A 20,282-nucleotide genomic window follows, 5' to 3' on the forward strand; every position below is an offset into this window, starting at 1 on the left:
CGCAATACAACAATGGTATTAATAGTTGCAAACCAATTCAGATATAAAAGGCAAAGTGTTGATTATAATAGTCAATCGGGTGTACATGACTGCATCACTTTTCAATACTTAATTTACATACAAAACAAGAGAGAAATCCCCCTTTCCAAACAAAACGAGAGAAAAAAAAACATCTTTACGTTCAGGCATATACAAGGGCAGCTAGGTCTCAACCAAACAGGAAGTGGAACAGATGTGAAGAAGGACCCTAATAGTAAATTAGGGAGCAGTCGAATAGACTGGCGAATTGTTTGAAGTTGTAGTTGATTTCTTCGCACAATGAATAGTGTCCATTTACTAAAGTAGTAGGCTAAGTGATTTATACCCGTAGTCGGTTTGGGTCGCTTGTCAGTTTCAGTCTGGCTGAACTGGCTCGAGATGGCAGACGAGGCTCTCTTTCAGTTCCTGCACAGTGAAATTATTCAATATGTCAACAGTGCAGAAACTGGGGAATCGGTAAGAGCCCTGAAAACACTGTCACAGAATAGTAGAATAGCGTAATAGAACTGAGTAAGCCCAGCACACTAATAAAACTAATTGTGAGAAAGTTGCATGTTGAATTAATGTAATGTTCTGCTGTGCTCAGGAGAATGGACGATGTGTTTCTAAACTTGAGAACATGGGGTTTCGTGTGGGACAAGGACTTATTGAGAGGTATCATGGCAGATCTTTTCATCCATAAATCCAAATTTTATTCTTAAATCAAGCAGATCCTCTGATGACATCCTATGATCTGACTGCTTGTTGCAGTTTTATTTGTAGTACTGCAGCTTGTCAGTGGACCCAAATTTAACTAAATGGTTTTTAATTCATTTTACTGAAAATTGAATAGACTATTTAATTAGTATTTCAAATAAATAGCCATTTGTTCTTGAGAAGATGTGTCTCAAGCACATTTTTGTTCGCAGGTTTACCAAAGACACGCCACGTTTTAAAGATGAGCTTGATGTTATGAAGTTTATCTGCAAAGATTTCTGGACCAGTGTTTTTAAGAAGCAAATTGACAACCTGAGAACAAACCACCAGGTGTGTACAATATAATGCTAATTTATGTCATCTCAATTCGTCTCAGCGCTTAGTGTATGTCCTCATTAACTAGAGGTGCTTATTAAGAAAATCCTCACATGTTCAAATTGTTTGTAGGGTATTTATGTGCTACAAGATAACAAGTTCCGCCTGCTGACCCAACTGTCTGCTGGAAAACAGTATATGGAACATGCACCGAAGGTAAGCAGCATAAATAACTTCAATAAGCTTTAATGGGTGAGTTAAATAAAAACATAAACATAAGCTGACTTGATCTTTAAACTGAACCTGCGGAATCAATATCTTCATCCTTGTAAATACCATAATGAGATATTTAGTATTTAAATTTTTTTGTAATAATATTGTATCTACAGACAGGGAAGAAGGAATACACAATATTTAATAAAATCTCAAATAATGTCATTAAAGGGATAGTTCACCCAAAAAAGAAAATTCTGTCATCATTTACTCACCCTCGTGTTGTTGCAAACCTGTAAGACTTTTGTCCATCTTCGGAACACAAATGAAGATATTTTTAATTAAATCTTAAAGACTTCTGTCCCTCCATCGACAGTCTATACAACTACCACTTTTATGTTTCAAAAAGTTCCTTTTTTCATTCCTGCAGTTCTTAGCCTTCACCTGTGGACTGGTCCGAGGAGCACTTTCAAACCTTGGTGTGAAAAGTATAGTCACAGCAGAAGTATCGGTCATGCCTGCTTGTAAGGAGCAACTTTTATGCAGTCTTATTGAAATAACCACTAGATTTTCAGTACTTTTTTCATGATCTTAATCTGAAACTTAACATTAATGAAGTCTGAGCTCATCAAGTTCTAATTAAATGTAAAATGTAACTAATTGTTTCTTTTTTTTGTTCTCTTCTGCACTTTCTTTGTTCTTAGGCAAATTCCAGGTGATGATCCAGAAGATGTAATTCACTACACAGAAGCGTATTGCTTATAACATGTGCATCTTAATTTTATTGCCTTGTCATTTTTATATTCCCTTGCCCATTTTATTGTCACTATGATTGTTTTTTTATTTGCAATAACTTGCAAACTACTGGCATTTAAAGTGATTTGACATGCAAAGTTCAAGCCTTATTGTACTGTATTGTGTTAGTATTTTGACATTCATGATTCTCTGTCCACATTCACTGTTTTGATTTGCACTGATAGCATTAAAGCTGAAATCCTAGTATGAGTCTGTGCTTCATTTTCACTGAATTTTAATGAAAAATGTTTTTAATTAATTTTAGTGGAAAAAAAGAATAGCCTATTGAGAACTAAGATAATTGTATGAAAATATAACTTTTTACTAACAACTGATCACAAAAGATCGTTTTGTAGAACAGAAGACCGTAAATGAAGGTAATCTGTAAATAAAACAATTATTAATTTATTTAAACTAACTTCAGTCAGTTGGCGAACAATTAAATAAATTTTCTACCTATTAGATTGTGTTTTATTAACGTCTACACCTACCACAACCCTAAACCTACCCCTTACAATAATGAAAAAATAGTAATTATTGTTGTACAGTGTGACAAAAATTATGCCGTATTGATGTGCGCATGCCCAGTAACGCCATACGTATCCCTTCTAGCCGTTATGCATCTCTGCTTCTCTTCTTTCATCTAGTCACGTGGTTATCGCGTTCGAAAACGTCACAAGCGCGGAGCTAATAGAAAACGAAACGCGCCGTGTTAAGACCTCTGATTGGCTGATTCATAAACGCAGTTCTAACGGCACCAACATTCAAACTAGCATTCTCGACTGGTTGTGGAGGAGGATACGTGCGTCTGTTGATTCATAATTTTGCTATATTTTGCCAGGTTGTGATAGTAGGCATCGGTTTAAAACGTAAGTATGTTTTCTTGCACATTTTTAAACATTATCATATTTTGATTTAGACTCAGCTGCTGCATTTAAATTAAGCTTTAATTGGTGCGGTTGTATTTGGCCGTAATCGCTGCAAAACAAGTTTTTCATGTTTAATGCAATAGAACGATGGAGTTCAGAGTTTATTTACTCAATTGATGAATGTTATCTTAATTTATGTAAAGATATTATTTAGGCTTCGTTTGTTTACATTTATCCTTTTGTTTGTGGTTATGAGTAATGAGAGGTGCATGCGGATATTTCATATCAACTGATTCTGAAATGATCGTGTAAAGTGCCGATCTGCCATTTAAGATGTATTAGAATATTAATAGTCTGTAATTTACATAGATTATTCTTATAATCCATAACTGGTGGATAAATTTAGCGCTGCTATTGCAGTCTGGGCCTTGAGTCTGAGATTAGCCATCAACTGCCATTTTGCGCCGCTCTGCGCAGGAAATGTAGAGCTACTTTATCATTTTTTTTCTTCATTATTTGTGCAGCTTTGCTACAGATTACGTTTTAACTGTATAAATCCTTTTTCTTTTTGGTTTTGCAGAAGATTCCGGTGTGAATATGGAAGGGGGCTCTGCTGATGCATACACATGGGATGCCCCTTCTCATGTTATAGAGTCTATAGATGAATTTGCCCTGGACCCTCAGGATAATGCTGACCAGTGGTTTGGTATGACTTCAATCTTTATGTTTGTGTGTGTGTGTGTGTGTGTGTGTGTGTATGTGTATATTAATAATAAATACATGCATACATGTTCAAGTGCACAAATAATAATAATTAAACGCATACATGTTCAATTGCACAACTATCTTTGTTCTGTTTTGCTATTAGAGTTGAAGGCAACTCCTAAAGGCGGCACGGTGGAACAGCTCACCACCCCTTTACAGACAAAGTTTTTTGATGAAACCCACAATACCAACAGACCCAAAGCTCTAGTGTCTCCCATGGTCAAAAAAGATGAGACAACAAGCTCAGGTTGGGGGAAAACGGCTTCAATTAGGAAAAACTTCAAAAAAGATGTTTGATTTGCATGTGGAATCTTAATATTTGCTCTGCTTCAGATGTCAGAGAAAGCACCTCTACGGAGGTCCCATCTAACATAGTCACATCATGGGCAAACGGCAGAACTACTCCAGCTCCTGGTCAAGGCCAGAAATCTGTTCCTGCTCAACCACGGAGGTAAATGAGACCTTATCTGTAATTTATATACACCCTATTAAACTAGTCCATTTTTTTCACTCTCTTCTAGTCAAGTCACCTTTATTTATATAGCGCTTTTAACAATACATATTGTATTTTATATGTAGCTTTACAGTATCAAATAGTGTGGCAATAATGCAAAAGGACAATGGTAAACACTCAGTTTTCAGTTAAAGGCAGTTCATCATTGAATTCAGTGATATCGTCCAGCTCAGATCAATTTAAATAGTATCTGTGCAATCAAGTCAACGATATCGCTGGAAATTAAACTATTCTAACATCGGTTGACTTTTCTTGTTTCTTCCTGTAGAGTGTCCAAACGGCCTGTACCTAGAAATGAAAAGCCTACAGCTCCTACAACACCTCCTCTTGTCAAGAAAAGAAGGTATGTTTTTCAAACTTTAGATCTGTTATTAGTCTATTAGAGTGTGCTCAATTAGCCATTTGTCTCGCTGCATAGAGTTGTACCGGCTGCCACAGCATGGAGAGTTTTTGATCAGCGGCGAAGGTAAAATGAACTAAGAAATGTGTGTGCTAAACTGAGAAGGGCACCTAGTGGGCATTTAGTAGACTTCACTGGTGAAAATGCTGGTAATGTGGGGTGTTACCTGGAAGTAACAATATTCTGTGATTTTCTAATAATATGCTTTTGGTTTATCTCCTCACAGAAGCTCAACTTCCCGAACTGTGCGACGCAGCGGTGCTGGTGTGCGACGCAGCGGTGCTGGTGCGAGGAGCAGTGTCCGGCTGAGAAACAAACCAGCCATTGCCTCAAAGACCTCAGACACTGCCTCTGCCTCCAACATTACACAGTGAGAGCAAATCCTATTAGCAAAAATGTTTGTTAGCAAAGTCAAACTACACTACATTATCAAAAAAAAAAAAAAAAGTAAAATAATACTTTCAGTTGATTTAACTTCATGGTATGTTTTCAGACTTTAAGGATCATGTGACACTGAAGACTGTAGTAATGATGCTAAAAATCAGCTCTGCCGTCACAGGAATCAATTGAATTTTTAAAACTGATTTTTTTTTTTACTTGTAGTATAATTTTGACCGTATTACTGTTTTACTGTATCAAATAACTGAAGCTAAGGGTGAGATTTTACACACAAAAAAAAACATGAAAACTTACCCAACCTCAAACTTTAGGTAGTTGTTGGTATTTGTAAAGAACAGGAGCTTCCCCTTGTGTCTTTTCAGTTGATTTAACTTCAATGTATTTTATCATTTATTTACTTATCAGAAGGGTTTCATTTTAAAGAAGTAAAATATATGTGCGTTCTTTGAATTTCAGACAGAAAAGCACAGAACAGCAAGAGCTGGAGCGCATCGAGGCTCTACAAAAAGAGGTGGCGGAACAGCGGCGTAAGAATGAGGCGAGCTACAGGGCTGCTCTGGCAGGCAGTGAGTCACTAGCAAAACCATTCTGTTCTTAATGATAAGAGCAATGCTGCATTTATTGTTTTGTTTTGTTTTTTATAAATTTTACAATGTGACTTTAATTGGCTGTTCTGGTTGTTTTAAAGGTCAGCTTCCTAAGAGGCATGTGCTGTCCACCACCATTCCCAAAGAATTCAATTTCCGCTCAGATAGCAGGCTAAAGAACCACACGGATGGAGGCTCTGCAGTCGACAACTCGTACAGGGAGGTGGATTTCACCTCTCAGCTCCGCAAGCACCCATCTTCCCCTGTGAGTACAGTCACTAGGATGAGTAGTTGGATTCTTTTTGAAGCTGCTTGATGATTTAAATGTTTTTGTCATTCTGTAGTTGAAGGCTCCAAAGGGAACAACCATTCCTAAACCCTTCAACCTCTCCAGAGGAAAGAGGAAGCTTGATGAGGCAGGAGCCTACATGCCAATGGCCCAGCAGATTGAACAGTTTCAGAAACGCACTCCCATCCGCTATCACCTGCGTAGTCGGCAGAGCCAGGAAAGAGGTGTGTCTCCTGTCAGACCCTATTTCTGGTAGCTTTGAATATTATTAGCATTGCATTCTTGTGTGATGCTGGTAAAGCATCATTTATTCACCCTCATGTAGTTCCAGAACTATATGACTTTCTTCAGTGGGATAAATACATGATTATTTCCTCTGATGATCTGTAATCTACACTTGATGATTTTGACTAATTTTGCCTGTATTTTATTTGCAGGACCTTCACCAGTGAAGGCTGAGAAGCCAAAAATCACACATCCCAAAACGCCACAGCTACTGACTCGCCAGAGACATCGTCCCACAATGGTGAAAAGCACTGCGGAAATTGAGGCAGAAGAAACAGAAAAAATTCAGCAGTAAGTTTTGAAAAGACTTTTGTGTTTTGTTAATGCTTAATTTTAATTTAGCACAAGAACATCTCTTCAAACTTTCCTTCGGTCATTTCAGGTTTAAGTTCAAAGCTCTAGAACTCAACAGAAAGATTCTAGAAGGAGCTTTGGTTCTTAAAAAGCCGGCTAGTAAAGAAGTTACCAAGCCTGAGGGCTTCCAGCTGGAGATTGAGAAGCGACTTCAGGAGAGGCAGGCCAGTAAGAAGCCTGAGGAAGAAGAGGACCACACGTTCCATCCCAGACCTCTACCAACTCGAATTCTGGAGGAAGTTGTGGTTAGTAACCGCTCTCTCAACCCCTTTTTTTAGGTTTGTTTTATCGAGGTTGAGACGTCCTTTTTAATAATTCCATTGTTACTGTCAACCCCCCCCCAATAAAGGGTGTCCCAGAGAAGAAAGTTCTAAACCCAACTGTTCCAGAATCACCTGCATTTGCTCTTAAAAACCGTGTGCGAATGGAAAGGAAAAAAGAAGAGGTACATTTCAGTCTTATTCTTTATTTAAATTCATGACACTGATATTTGTTGACTCTTCACATAATTCCTTTGCCCGTTCAGGAGAAGCCTCCTGCTCCAATTAAGGCACATGCTGTGCCCCACTTCCTGCCCTTTCAGCCCAAACTACCAGTTAAGAGCCAGGTAGAAATGTGCCCTTTCTCATTTGAGGAACGTGAACGTGAACGAAGGGTAATGAAGGAGAAGAAACTGGAGGAAATGAGAAATGAAGAGGTATTTTCTTTATGGAGCAGCTAAAAGTCTTATTGTTCTTCATTTCATAACTGTGCCTAAATTGGACTGCCTCACCCAAATCTCACAGGTACCCAAGTTTAAGGCCCAACCCCTTCCTGACTTCCATGAAGTGCACCTCCCTGAGTGCAAAGGGTGAACGCTGGGAGCAGATGGTAAGATCTTCTAAACCTTTCCTCTTCATCTTCCATATATTTTGATATTCTAGACCAGTGTTTCCCAACCTTTTTTTTTTTAGTCGCGGCACCCTTTGGAAATTAACAAACTTGTGGCACCCTACAAAATTAATTTTGTCACAATATTTGAATTTCTAACTTCAGTGTGATAATTTGAAAGTATAGATATTCGGTACAACAGGGAAGAACTGCAGAATATCATGTCATACAGATATTCTTAATATTATTAAAAAATTGTCCATCAATGGTGGCAATCAGTAGGCTAATTTCTAATGAGACCAATTTATATGACAGATTTTAATGTAGGCTTTTATACATGTGTAAACATTATTAAATTACCATTATAACTAGCTATCTCACACATTTTTGCTCACTTAGTGTTGTTTTTATTTTACAGTGGGGTAATTTTGGTGCAGTAGCACGAGATACCTTGATTTCAAACTTTAAACTGAATAAAAAATGACAAGTAAGCAGTCAGTAATAAAATAAGAACCGGTTGGGAAACACTGTTCTAGACCAAGGGTCTGAAACCTTCAACATCAGAAGAGCCATATTGGGCCCTTTCCCACTGAATAAAATTCACATTTTAATAAAATTCAAAACCTATTTGATCTCTAAAATGAAGATAAAATGCCATACAGCTAACTGTTTTATATTCAGCTACATTACAGGGCAGGGGCGTGGCAATCATTTCAAAAGTATGGGGGGCAGAAATATCAAATGTAGTAGCAGTAGTAGTAGTAGTAATAATAATAATAATAATGTATGTATGTGTAATTGACAACAATTGAAAATGTATTTTATTGCTTCTGTACTGTAATAAATGCTATGTCAATTAGCACTGTATAATTCATATACTTTACCTGCCTGGAGAAGACTTGAAAAACACGGAAACATATATTGTCAATTATTGTCTTGGTTTCATCAGTTAAGGTTTATTCTTGTTACTTCAGCCTAGCGATAGCGAGATGCTTTTGTCCATGCTTCAGATTTCCCAGCACATCAAAAGTTATTACTTCTATGAGTCTTAGTTTCAAACTTTCTGCGCGAGAGCGCCCTCCGGCTTCAAGAATGAATGAGACATTGCATGAGAGTGTCTGGCGCTCCGTAATGCTCGCATCATTTTAGATACAAATAAAATGCGTCCAAAACGATGACTATCTTGTCTCTTAATTTAAATCTAGATTTATTCACACTGGTCCTTAACCTCTACGTGAACACACTTGCCCGAAAAAAGTGCAGGGGAACAGTTTAGGTTTTATTAAAAGTTGGGGGAACATGTTCCCTGTGTGTTTTACGCCCGTGCTACAGGGAGCCACCGCAGAGGGATGAAAGAGCCACAGGTTGCCGACCCCTGTTCTAGACCACACATGACCAATGTTCTGCGTAGCAATTGTGTTTGCATGCTTGCAACTAGTTAGCCAGTGGAAAATCACTTGTCTCTGAATTTGTGACATTGTATACAATCTGTGTCTTAACTGGTTCCTTCCATTTAAAATGTTTCTCCAGATGAAAGAGGAGTTGAAACGACAGGCTGAAGCTGCATGTTTTAAGGCACAACCAAACAATGTATCTCACAAAGAACCATTTGTACCGAAAAAGGAGAATCGCTCCATCTTGGGTATGTTGTTGTATGTGGCAGGTGGTTTTTGTGATCTTTCCACGTAGTGTTGCACACCCCATGTTGTGCTGTCTCAAGTCTGACCTTTTTTTTGGGGGCTTGCTGGCTTTGTGTGCATTTTGTTGGAGTGCACAGTTAATTCCAAAACAACTCTCGCTTCCTTCCAACTTTCACCACTGCTCTCACCTCTACCTGACCACTTCATCTGGTCCTCTTTGTTTACCTTTGGCACTTTCTAAAGCCAATACTACTAATTCTGCAGTTCCAGAGGCATTCCAGTTGGCCACAGAACGGAGAGCCAAGGAACGAATGGAGTTCGAAAAGGAGTTGAGCGAGAAGGTGGCGCTGAAGGCTCACATGGAAGAGGAGTGGGCAAGAGAACAAGAGGAGCAGGAAAAGGAGGGGATTGCAAGGCTGCGACAGGAACAGGTGAGCGATTTCAGAATGAATGTTGCTTATCCTCCCAGACCTGTAAAGTTGTGAATTGGGATCAAGTAATCGAAAATATTTATCTGCACTTAAAAAGAACAATGTATTTTATTTCTTCATCACTTCAATGTAAAATAATTTGGCCCATTTATATTGTAAATTTAATTCCATCTCTTTTTTTGAAAGGTGCGCAAGGCCCAGCCAATCAGACGCTACAAGCCAGTGGAGTTGAAAAAGAGTGAAGTGTCTCTCACAGTGCCCCAATCTCCAAACTTTTCAGATCGTTTCCGCTTGTAAATGTGTAATGCACCGTTACATTGACTTAATTGTACAAAGTTCTCAATGTGTTTTGCTGTTGTCTTTTATATCTCTCTATCTGTCTGTGGCTGATGCATTAAGCCTTTGTGGTTGAGTAAAACAATTTTACAGTTGGGTGTGGTGACTGCCCCAGCTAAATTTCTCTTTTTAAACTCCTGTATATGAAGACTAATTTTTTTCTGTTCTCCTTTTTTGACTGTTTTCTTCCATTTCTTACAATAAAGAAACTTAGTATAAATTATTTGTTTACTGTCTGTAGTGGCTGAACTGAAATTTGGACCATTCAACCTCTTCTTAAAACTATTTCTTAGTTAATTTGGTTGAATGTCTTTCAGATCGTTTCCGCTTGTAAATGTGTAATGCACCGTTACATTGACTTAATTGTACAAAGTTCTCAATGTGTTTTGCTGTTGTCTTTTATATCTCTCTATCTGTCTGTGGCTGATGCATTAAGCCTTTGTGGTTGAGTAAAACAATTTTACAGTTGGGTGTGGTGACTGCCCCAGCTAAATTTCTCTTTTTAAACTCCTGTATATGAAGACTAATTTTTTTCTGTTCTCCTTTTTTGACTGTTTTCTTCCATTTCTTACAATAAAGAAACTTAGTATAAATTATTTGTTTACTGTCTGTAGTGGCTGAACTGAAATTTGGACCATTCAACCTCTTCTTAAAACTATTTCTTAGTTAATTTGGTTGAATGTCATCTATAAGGACTCAACAGTCTTGATCTTGCACTTTCTAATTATTAGTCACTTTTCACTAAATACTTGTCATGCAAAGTTTTATTCTTGTTTTGATATGTAATTTATATGTAGGTTAAGTAAAGGGCAGAGATTTTATTCCATTAAAACTGCATGACTCAGCAGTGCATGGTTGAACGCTAAAGGTACATGTCTCACATTCGTTCAGCTCATGCTTTGTTGTCTCTACTCTTTTTGTCTTGGAAAGACTTTGTGCCCCCTCCCCAGGGCCAGCTCTGCGTGCCTCTATTATCAGTTTACGGTTTGTGAGCCCCCTTCTCTGGTCTGGCTATTTCTGGTGAGGTGGCTACCGAGTGATAAAAGGATTTTGACAGGCTGGTACTTTGTGAGCTTCCAGAGAACAGTCTGTTCAAACCCTTGGCCGGAAAACGCATGTACTTTTCACTGGACAAACATCTTTACAGGTGGGTGTGAAATGGTTGAGAATTTATTGAAAAATATCTTATTTGGGGTAGAGTCTGAAGACGTTAAGATGGTACAGTTAGTTACTGTTATTTTTTTTTTTTTTTTGTAACTGTACATCTATATCTCATTACAGAACAGTTACACATACATGGAATATTTCTATTTTTAAAAATGTAATATGTCATACTGCAGGAAGTTTTCAATGAACTACAAAAAAGCTATACATTTCAAATGTTACAGCTGAAATGCATTTACTAGACTCAAATACTTAAATGTTCCTTAATATTGTTTAAAGTAATTAATTGTAATATTAACTTAATTGCATTTAGTTAATTGTATCAATTTAACGTTAAATAAAAAGTCTGTGTTACTTGTCAGTTGTGCATGCAGAACTTTGCCTACCTGAGTTTTATTTTATTTCCCTACTGGGAAACTGTTTAACCAGCCTAAGTTTGTTTGCTGGTCTTAGTTGGATCTATTGATTTATCTTTTTTGTGTGTTCTTTTCAGCTGGTCATGCTAGGAGACAAGCTAAAGCCAGCTAAGACCAGCAAACCAACCTAGACTATTTATTTCAGCAGGGTTTCTATTAAAAACTTGAAAGTAGCAACAATGACGTTCACTGTGTGTGTAAATCCACAGGCCTAATTGTAATTTTGACTTTAAGAAGACCTTGTCTTCAGTACCTCTATTTTTTAATCTCTCTCTAGCACAACCTTCATTCCATGTCTGTCAAGGGCTCTATGAAATGCCCCGTGCCTCCATCCAGCCCCACAACCCTGGAGGCCAAGGTTGATGACCTACGATTTAAAGTGGAGCAGCTCCTCTTGAGCCCAGGGAGAAGTTGCCCCATGTGTGGGACCTGCGTTCAGCACAGCACACTGCAGGAGACTGTGACCAGCCAGCTGTCAGCTCAGACCAGACATCTGGATTCTCTTGAAAAGAAAGTCCTGGAGATGAGAACAGCTCTGGAGGAACTTGCAAGTGGTATGGAGCCAGAATGTGTCTTCAAGGGGATAGTCCAACCAAACTCTTGTCATCATTTACTCGTGTCATTCCAAACCTTATTTTCTACTGCTGAACACAAATATTTTGAAGAATGTTAATAACAAAACACTATTGGTTCCCGCTGACTTCCATTGTAATTTTTGTCCATTCAATGAAAGTCAATGGGAACCAAAAGTGTTTTGTTACCAGTATTCTTCAAAAAATACAAGGAAAAAAAAAAAGTCATACAGGTTTGGAACTAGGTTGGTGTCTAAATAATTTTCTGTTTTGTCTCTTAAATATGTTAGGTCTGGAGGACAGACTGTGTGAGAGAGTGTCTGTGCCTTTAGTGGCTCTACAGAGACGGAAATCACTGCCTGTTCGAACCTCTGCGGTCAGTGGAAAGAAGGACAACAGCCAGAATTGATTATAAATGGTTCCACTAACTCTTAAGACTATGGCAAACAGTGATTGCATTAATCAAAATGGCATAAATTACATTTAAGGCCCATTAACACCAAGAACAATAACTACTTTTAAAAATGTACGAGTATAGGAAAGTTCACACCATAAATATGATGATAATGACACAGAAGCACAATATCATTGGAATTACTTTCAGAATTGAGCTGATGCATGAAAAAACATTGACAGACAATCAGAATCCATTCAATTTGAAAGATCTTGAGCATTTAAAGCAGCAAACAGCAAAACTGCAGTATGCTCATATAATAAACAGAATGTTATCAACCATTAGCCGTTGACACGTTAACATAGTTGTTGCTGCTACAGTTATAGTTTTTGGTCTGATCAGGCCTTGACCATGTATTTAATTCCGGTTTGTAAACCGTTTTTTCTTCTATCACTCTCTGTTGACAGGAGGAAGTCTATGTTCGCTTGGACCGAGACTGTAAAATGGTGCCACATGCTTTTAATATGCCTTCGGAGAAAGGTAACTACAATAAACTATGTTATTACATCATATATGTCATTTGGAAAGGTGAAGTGGGGCAGCAGGATTGTCTTGGTCATTTTTGATGGACATAAATCTGAATGACGGGCCTGTTACCGTGTTATGGACTGCAGAATGACAGGGAGACCCACAAATCACCTGACTAAAGAACAAACCATAGATAAAAGGTTATACAAATAAAAGAGAATGACTTTGGGGTTTAAAATATATATACTATGCATATATACTATAACTTGCATACTAGTATAATAAAGCCTTATATTGTATATTCTTTGTGCAGGTATTTTGCTAGAAATCAATGAAAACAATTGTACGATAAGAGAGGACCATCAAGCTAAAAAAGATTCAACAAATGTCAAAGTTCAACAGGAGCCTAAATTGCAAATCAAGGGAGAAAAAGAAACATCCACTGTAACCCCAAGATCGGATCTATCTCATCATCAAACACAAAAAATGAATACGGTTGAAAATAAGAACATGCCAACAAACCAGAATGATGTCCCGAAACTCGTCATTGCTGCGTCAGTGGTGACCCAGAGGACTCCAGGTATTGCTCCACCAAAGACAGAAGCCCAAGACGACAGGAAGGTGTCACTGCCAAACACCAAAGCGCCTATTCCTGTGACAAAGATTGTGGTTTTGCCCGACACAATCGGACCGAAGCATACTGAAGCAGTGAATGTAACCCTACCAAATCATACCGTACCGAAAACAACTGGACTGGTTGCTCCGTTAATGCCCCAGTGTACAGCTTCACTGGTACCCAACAATCCTCCCAGTGTCCCTACAGATGCAACACCAATCCAAACATTTCCCAAAACAAGTCTGGGTCCTCCTGTAGCAACTGCGCAGAGTTCTGGAAAATCATCAGTAAATAAACCCACAACAAAAACGTCATCACAAGATGCAACATTGTTACCGCCAAGCCACAAACCGCCAAAAACAATGGGTTTGAATGTTACTACAGCCACAAAAGAGGCTTTTGCGCTCAGACAAGTGCACAGCTGCCCTAATTCCCTACAGAGGTAAGGTAAATCAAGCAATGGATGCATTGCTTGTCCCTCGATTTAAAATGCATTGTATTACTTTTGGAGCAGTGGTTGACTTGGACCATGTTTTTAAGTGTTTTTGATCAAATAAATGCAGCCTCTGTAAGTAAAAGTGACTATATATAGTCTGTGTATAAACATATAGTAATGCATAGTTTTATAAATGGCAATGTTTTTCATCTTATACAGATTACAAGTCACTGGAGGAAAAGCAGATTTGGTCCACATGGTATCAGCACCTCTGGCTAAGAAAACGACTGAAGCAGTCGGAGCAGCAAACCACATTTCAGGTGGAATACAGATTAAAATAACTCCAGCTACAGACAAGAATTTAGTACAGATGAAGAGCCATAACCCTCCTAAAACCTGTTTTAAAGTAATAGGTAAGTAACCTGTATTTTTTTTTTATTTGTTCTGATAACATAAAAACTAATTAAAAGTAAAAAATTTAAATAATTTAAAAGGAAATTAAGTTCAAGGATATGTGTAATTGATAATGTCTGTAAATAGTTTTCAGAAGAGAATAAAATAACCACCGAATGACAGAACTGTGCTTGTGTGAATTTATTTTCAAAGGTTAAAGAGGTGACAGGAGGCCTCTAGTATAGCCTGACCGTAGAAATCTGAAGTATCTAGAAAATGATAATCCTTTGTCCCTGGCACATTATTGTATCATCCACTCTCCTGCAGCTGTTCCCACTCCAACCCAACATGAAGAGCGTTATAGATCAGATATCAACACCATGAACGTCTCATAGTGGTGGCTGACCCAAGATTCCCACTGATCTAGACAAACTGTTGTCTGAAAAACACATATAACAGTGTCTTTCTGGCTCTTTTCAGATGATGCTTCACCTCAGCCCGTGCCTTTTGCTCACCGGTTTGTCTCGCTGAAGTCTAACCCTCCACCCAGTGTTACCTTCAGTATCCACACCAGAGAAGTGCTGGGAGGGTGAGATGATAATTTCTGCTTACTCTAACTGTTAGCGCTCACTTAAATCAAGTATTTATCATGTATAATTATTTATTTAGCACCTTTGACATTTTTTTGCCGCCATATTTAATAATTGTATCATCAGTGGTCGCTTTGGCAAGGTGCACAAATGTACAGAGACTAAGACAGGGATGAGGCTTGCTGCTAAAATCATCAACACAAGAAATGCCAGAGAAAGAGTAAGTATATCTGTGTACATATATAATACTTTACAAATATAACTGAAAGCATCTGCACTTAGAATAGAAGTGTCATAACATACATGTAGAGCTAGGTAGATTACTTACAAATTGTATAGTCCATCACTGTTTACATGATGAAAACTGTAGTTTCCCTAATTGGGCTTAATGTAAGAACTACAGTGGGTTTGTGAGTTGAGTTTATTTAAACACTTGAACACTAAAAATATATATTTTTTTTTTACCTGCAAACAACACTGAAAACATTCAAATGTGTTGTTAAATTATTGAAATATGAACTTCCTCAGAGATATTTCAAGTAAATATCTCATGTCAAAGGTGTTTGGCTGACAAAAACGTTTAGGAATCCTTGCATTAATGAACAAACGCTATATATAACAATGATATTACACATCCAAAGTCTTTCAGGTTTGAAAATATTTTGTCCAGACCTCTAGAGTCAACAGTAAATGAAGGTCACTCCAGATATAATGAAGACAAAGAATAATTAGGGAAAATAAATACATTCTAAAGGATTTACGGCCATTGTTTACATAATATGTAATCATGTAATCCATAAAAAGGTAACTGTAATCTGATTATAAGCATTATAAAATGTAATTACAAATACTTGATTTTTGGAATCTGATTACGTAATCCTGATTACATGTAATCAGTTACTATTCAGCTCTGCATACATGTTGCTGTCAAACAAGTGCTCTGCTACCACAATTAGTTTTTATTACCAACATAACAGTACCATAATAAACTAGAGGTTATTTGAGACAAACAAAACGAGTTGGATATTTACAACTGTGACAAAAATCTAGAGACATTATATGAGAGAATATATAATTCTTTTGACTTTTTGGCAGCAAGGCAGGTGTTTGTGTAATTTTTCCTTCTGATAGATGTTCAGATTATGGTTTAATTATGGTTAGATAGTTACACTACCATTCAAAAGCCTTGGGTCGATGGATTTTTTAATGTTTTTGAAAGACTTAAATTATGCTCACCAAAGGCTGCATTAGTTGCTCAAAAATGTTAAAAACAGTAATGTTGTGAAATATTACAATTTAAAATAACTGTTTTCTAGTATTATGTTTAAAGTGTAAGCTATTCCTGTGATGGCAAAGCTTAATTTATTAAGTCATTATTCCAGTCTTCATTGTCATATGCACAAAAGTGCTCACAAAACAGGGTCATGATATGAATTTTTCAAGGTTGTTCCTGTTGTTTTGCAGGACATGGCACTAAATGAAATCCAGGTCATGAACCAGCTTAATCACCCCAATGTCCTCCAACTTTATGAAGCCTTTGAGGTCAAGAATCAAGTTGTGCTGATCCTGGAGTAGTGAGTAGTGTGATTCTTAAGCAATAAAACACAATTGGCTAAAATGCAACATGGCATATGAAACAACAGAGATCATTGTCTTTTCTATTTAGTGTGGAGGGAGGTGAGTTGTTTGAGAGAATCGTGGATGAGAGCTGTCCGCTGACTGAGGTGGATGCCATGGTGTTTGTGAAACAGATCTGTGAGGGTGTCCAGTACATGCACCAGATGTATGTACTTCACCTGGACCTCAAGGTAACAGATGAAGCAAAAGGGGGTCACTTTTTTTTCTGTCAGATTTAGGCTAGTGATTTTGTTCTTTTCTCAAGGGATTCACTGAGATTATAGCGTAAGCCTTTATGGAAACTGGAATGTCAGAGGGAAATGTGTAACAGTTTATCACTTTTTTCCAGCCAGAGAACATTCTTCTTGTTAATCGCTCTAGCCATCAGGTGAAAATTATTGACTTTGGACTTGCGAGGAGGTGGGATTTATACTTATACACTGCTATTGTATTGTACTTGTCCATGCATGTTTATGTGTTCAAATGAAGATGTGTTGTCATCAGCCATTTTTGCTGGCATGACATTTGCCTTACATACTTTTCCAGTGACCACTGTGTATTTCTGAATGTGTCAATCCTCTGAGAGTTCAAATAATATAGCCAAGGCTTATTTTTATGTTCAAGTGGTTTTTCTTCCTGTCCCTCTTCAGATATAAACCACGAGAGAAGCTCAAAGTTTCATTCGGAACGCCTGAATTTTTAGCTCCAGAGGTGGTGAACTTCGATTTTGTCTCCTTCCCTACAGATATGTGGACTTTGGGAGTCGTCACATACATGCTGTAAATCACATAAACACACACCAGAACATGTAATTCACAATTAAATAATCATTTGAACAAATGTCTATGTTTGAATTTAAAATTCGCTGTACCACTCCAAAAGAGACATAAGCAGGCCTTGATTACAAATTCAATTATTTTTCATACAAATTAGTCACAAAGATTGGCTAACAGTTGTGACGTCCAGTAAATGTTCTGGGAGTGAATCCAAAAACATCAAACAAGGCAGTAAAACAGCATCCAGGGTCACTAAGTCAACTGCTTAGTCTAATTAAGGCAATAACAGTGTTATGGAGTATTCTGGGCAGCCTCCAAACCAGAAAATGAAATGTTAGATGAACTCTTGAAATGGAGAAGCAATAAAAATCATATTTGATTTCTGTTGTTCTAGATTAAGCGGCCTCTCTCCTTTTCTGGGTGATGACGATAGCCAGACCCTCAACAATGTGCTTATGGGCAACTGGTAGGCCGCTATTATATTGATTCTATACTCAACAGAACATGAGCTAATTATAAACAAGTGTGCTGAAACATCTATTTAAAAATCATCTAAAGTCTACAAACAGCTCTAAAGAACGTTTTAAAGTGAAATCTGTTGTAAACATCGCCCCCTGTTGGATGTCTGTAGGTACTTTGATGAGGAAGCGTTTGAGCATGTGTCTGCTGAGGCTCAGGACTTCGTCTCCAACCTGCTGATCAGAGAAAGAAGGTGACATTAAAAATACTTACGTTTAAGGCAGATGATACAAGGGGCAACTTTTTGAGTAATGTTGCTGGGCAACTTTGGGCAATGTTGCCGTCAAAGAGGAACCAGGTGAGACACAGGGCCCAAGACAGATCTAAAGTATCAAGATAGAAATTTGTTACCCATTCTCAATGGGTACGTGCCCAAGAAACCGCACTCAAAAAAAGTTGCCTGCAAAATTGCTCAAAAAGTTGCCCCGTTTATCATCAGCCTAAGAGAAGAGATTAATACTAAGTTCATCTTAATAAAATAATTTATCTAAAAAACATGTAAAGGATTAGTTCTTTACCCAAAAATGAATATTTACTTACATTTTTGCCCTCAGGCCATCCAAGATGTAATTGAGTTACTTTCTTCATCAGAAAGGATTTGGGGAAATTTATTATTACATCACTTGCCCACCAATGGATCCTCTGTAGTGAATGGGTGCCATCAGTATGAGTCCAAAACAGCATAAAAACCTTACAATAATCCACACAAGTAGTCCGCAGTTATCCACTGGTAACAAAGTGAAGTAATGCTACATTTTTCCAAATATGTGATAAGGAAACAAACTCCTCTACATCTTGGATAGACTGAGGGTGAGTACATTTTCAGCAAATTGTCATTTTTTTGGTGAACTATTCCTGTAAGTGTGTTCCAAGAAACACAAAATTAGATGCTTTACAGAATGTCTGAGCTGCATGTTTCTGTACAAAGAAAGCGTACCATGACTAGTGGCAGTCAATCTCCATAAAAAAGGAAAAGCACCATAAAAGTTCTTCATAAGTGAAGTGAAGTGAGGCCAAGTATGGCGACCCATACTTGGAATTTGTGCTCTGCATTTAACCCATCCAAGTGCACACACACAATAGAGAACACACACACACTGTGAACACACACCCGGAGCAGTGGGCAGCCATGTGCTGCGGCGCCCGGGGAGCGGTTGGGGGTTCGGTGCCTTGCTCGAGGGTCTCACCTCAGTCGTGGTTTTGAGGGTGGAAGAGAGCACTGTACATTCACTCCCCCCACCCTACAATCCCTGCCGGACCTGAGACTCGAACCCGCAACCTTCCAAAGATTTTTCGTCTTTATTTACAGTGGTCGTCTGAGTGCTACACAGTGTCTCAAACACCCGTGGCTCAACAACATCACTGAGAAAGCCAAGAGCAGCAACATTGTGCTCAAGTCTCAGGTTCTCCTCAAGAAGTATATGGCCAGACGAATGTGGAAGGTGAAAAACAGAGGACACATAATGATTTACCACTTTCTTAACAGTTTTAAGATACGAAATGCTTGCTTTCTCTCTTCATTTCTCGTTCATCCTGTTCCACCTGTCTCCTTTGTGCAGAAAAACTACATAGCCGTTGCTGCAGCAAATAGGTTTAAGAAGATCGGAAGTTCAGGTTCGTTAACTGCGCTTGGAATCTGAGAGTGTCAAAGATGTCCTGCTGACTGTGCTCACTATGTGTGCTTTTATTTTATGCAGAACATGTCTTTGTATTGTGTGCTGCATTGCCACCCACTCTTTCGTATCTGAATACTCACTGGCTGCCAGTGTAATTATTCAAATGCATCTGTAACATGCAATAAAAATGATGTACAAATTACATATTTCTCTTGAATTTCCTTTTGGCATTACATTATTAAACTCTGGTGTTTTTCAAGGATTCATTAATTTATCACTTTTGTCCTTACCAAAATGTTATTCTAATTGAAAAAGCATGTGGAAGAGACAAAAAAGAATGTAAGAAAATTGTTAATCTTAAACTGAGTATGGCTTGCAGCTGATTATTCATATATTGAAAGATATAGTAGACAAAGACCAGTGGTGAGATCACTGAATCAGTTTTATCCTAAACGTGAATGGAATACTGGTGGCTTTTGTCATGTTTTGTGAGACGAGTGTTAGACCAACAGGAAGTAAAAACAGGATGTTCAAAACCTACGTTGTCCACAGTAATGCAGTGCAGAAGAACCAGTTTTTGAAAATACATTCATGTCATTCTTTCGCTGATGAAACACGATATAATGCTCTCCCTTTTTTACTTGCAGTCTAAATAAAGTAATGTTATGGGTTAAATAAACAGAGTCATGCCCATTCAAACTGCACGTGTCCTCTTTTTTTTTTTAATGCAACTTCAAAAAACAAAACAATGAATTGGTTAAATATTGGTAATGTACTTATTAACTATTTTTCAACTTTGACATAAAATAACATAAAATGACCCCCCCCCCCCATAATAAAATCTAAAA

General features: G+C 37.8%; 2 protein-coding genes and 1 pseudogene across 3 annotated transcripts; all 3 read left to right on the forward strand.

Moving 5' to 3' along the window:
* The first annotated feature begins 218 nt into the window (after window positions 1–218).
* On the forward strand, window positions 219–2,257 carry LOC107671866 (trafficking protein particle complex subunit 6B). Its single transcript, XM_016464861.1, has 6 exons — window positions 219–495; window positions 626–693; window positions 948–1,065; window positions 1,183–1,266; window positions 1,694–1,787; window positions 1,968–2,257. Exons 1-6 carry the CDS (start codon window positions 418–420, stop codon window positions 1,997–1,999), a joined length of 474 nt encoding a protein of 157 aa, XP_016320347.1. The 5' UTR covers window positions 219–417; the 3' UTR covers window positions 2,000–2,257.
* Window positions 2,258–2,795: 538 nt separating this feature from the next.
* Window positions 2,796–10,018, forward strand: LOC107671867 (targeting protein for Xklp2-like; annotated as a pseudogene).
* Window positions 10,019–10,836: 818 nt separating this feature from the next.
* LOC107671840 (myosin light chain kinase 2, skeletal/cardiac muscle-like) lies at window positions 10,837–19,607 on the forward strand. Of its 2 annotated transcripts, XM_016464825.1 has the most exons (16): window positions 10,837–10,944; window positions 11,655–11,931; window positions 12,240–12,325; window positions 12,811–12,883; window positions 13,185–13,929; window positions 14,143–14,336; window positions 14,797–14,905; window positions 15,033–15,126; window positions 16,371–16,480; window positions 16,573–16,714; window positions 16,873–16,943; window positions 17,174–17,302; window positions 17,694–17,765; window positions 17,931–18,011; window positions 19,128–19,260; window positions 19,378–19,607. In XM_016464825.1, exons 2-16 carry the CDS (start codon window positions 11,670–11,672, stop codon window positions 19,456–19,458), a joined length of 2,382 nt encoding a protein of 793 aa, XP_016320311.1. In that variant the 5' UTR covers window positions 10,837–10,944; window positions 11,655–11,669; the 3' UTR covers window positions 19,459–19,607. The 2 variants fall into 2 exon arrangements, with proteins under 2 accessions (XP_016320311.1, XP_016320312.1); XM_016464826.1 differs by lacking the exons at window positions 19,128–19,260; window positions 19,378–19,607 and adding an exon at window positions 18,373–18,532.
* The last annotated feature ends 675 nt before the right edge of the window (window positions 19,608–20,282 follow it).

Source organism: Sinocyclocheilus anshuiensis, unplaced genomic scaffold (assembly GCF_001515605.1).
Source record: "Sinocyclocheilus anshuiensis isolate Anshui unplaced genomic scaffold, SAMN03320099.WGS_v1.1 scaffold1089, whole genome shotgun sequence".
Classification (NCBI taxonomy): Eukaryota; Metazoa; Chordata; class Actinopteri; order Cypriniformes; family Cyprinidae; genus Sinocyclocheilus; species Sinocyclocheilus anshuiensis.

Excerpts from the sequence above, each read along its gene's own strand:
- LOC107671840 (XM_016464825.1), top strand. The coding sequence starts at position 11,670 with ATGTCTGTCAAGGGCTCTATGAAATGCCCCGTGCCTCCATCCAGCCCC. Across the intron at positions 14,337-14,796 it reads AACCTGTTTTAAAGTAATAG|ATGATGCTTCACCTCAGCCC; the intron begins GTAAGTAACCTG and ends GGCTCTTTTCAG. Across the intron at positions 16,944-17,173 it reads GACTTTGGACTTGCGAGGAG|ATATAAACCACGAGAGAAGC; the intron begins GTGGGATTTATA and ends GTCCCTCTTCAG.
- LOC107671866 (XM_016464861.1), top strand. The coding sequence starts at position 418 with ATGGCAGACGAGGCTCTCTTTCAGTTCCTGCACAGTGAAATTATTCAA. Across the intron at positions 496-625 it reads GTGCAGAAACTGGGGAATCG|GAGAATGGACGATGTGTTTC; the intron begins GTAAGAGCCCTG and ends TGCTGTGCTCAG. Across the intron at positions 1,788-1,967 it reads AGTATCGGTCATGCCTGCTT|GCAAATTCCAGGTGATGATC; the intron begins GTAAGGAGCAAC and ends CTTTGTTCTTAG.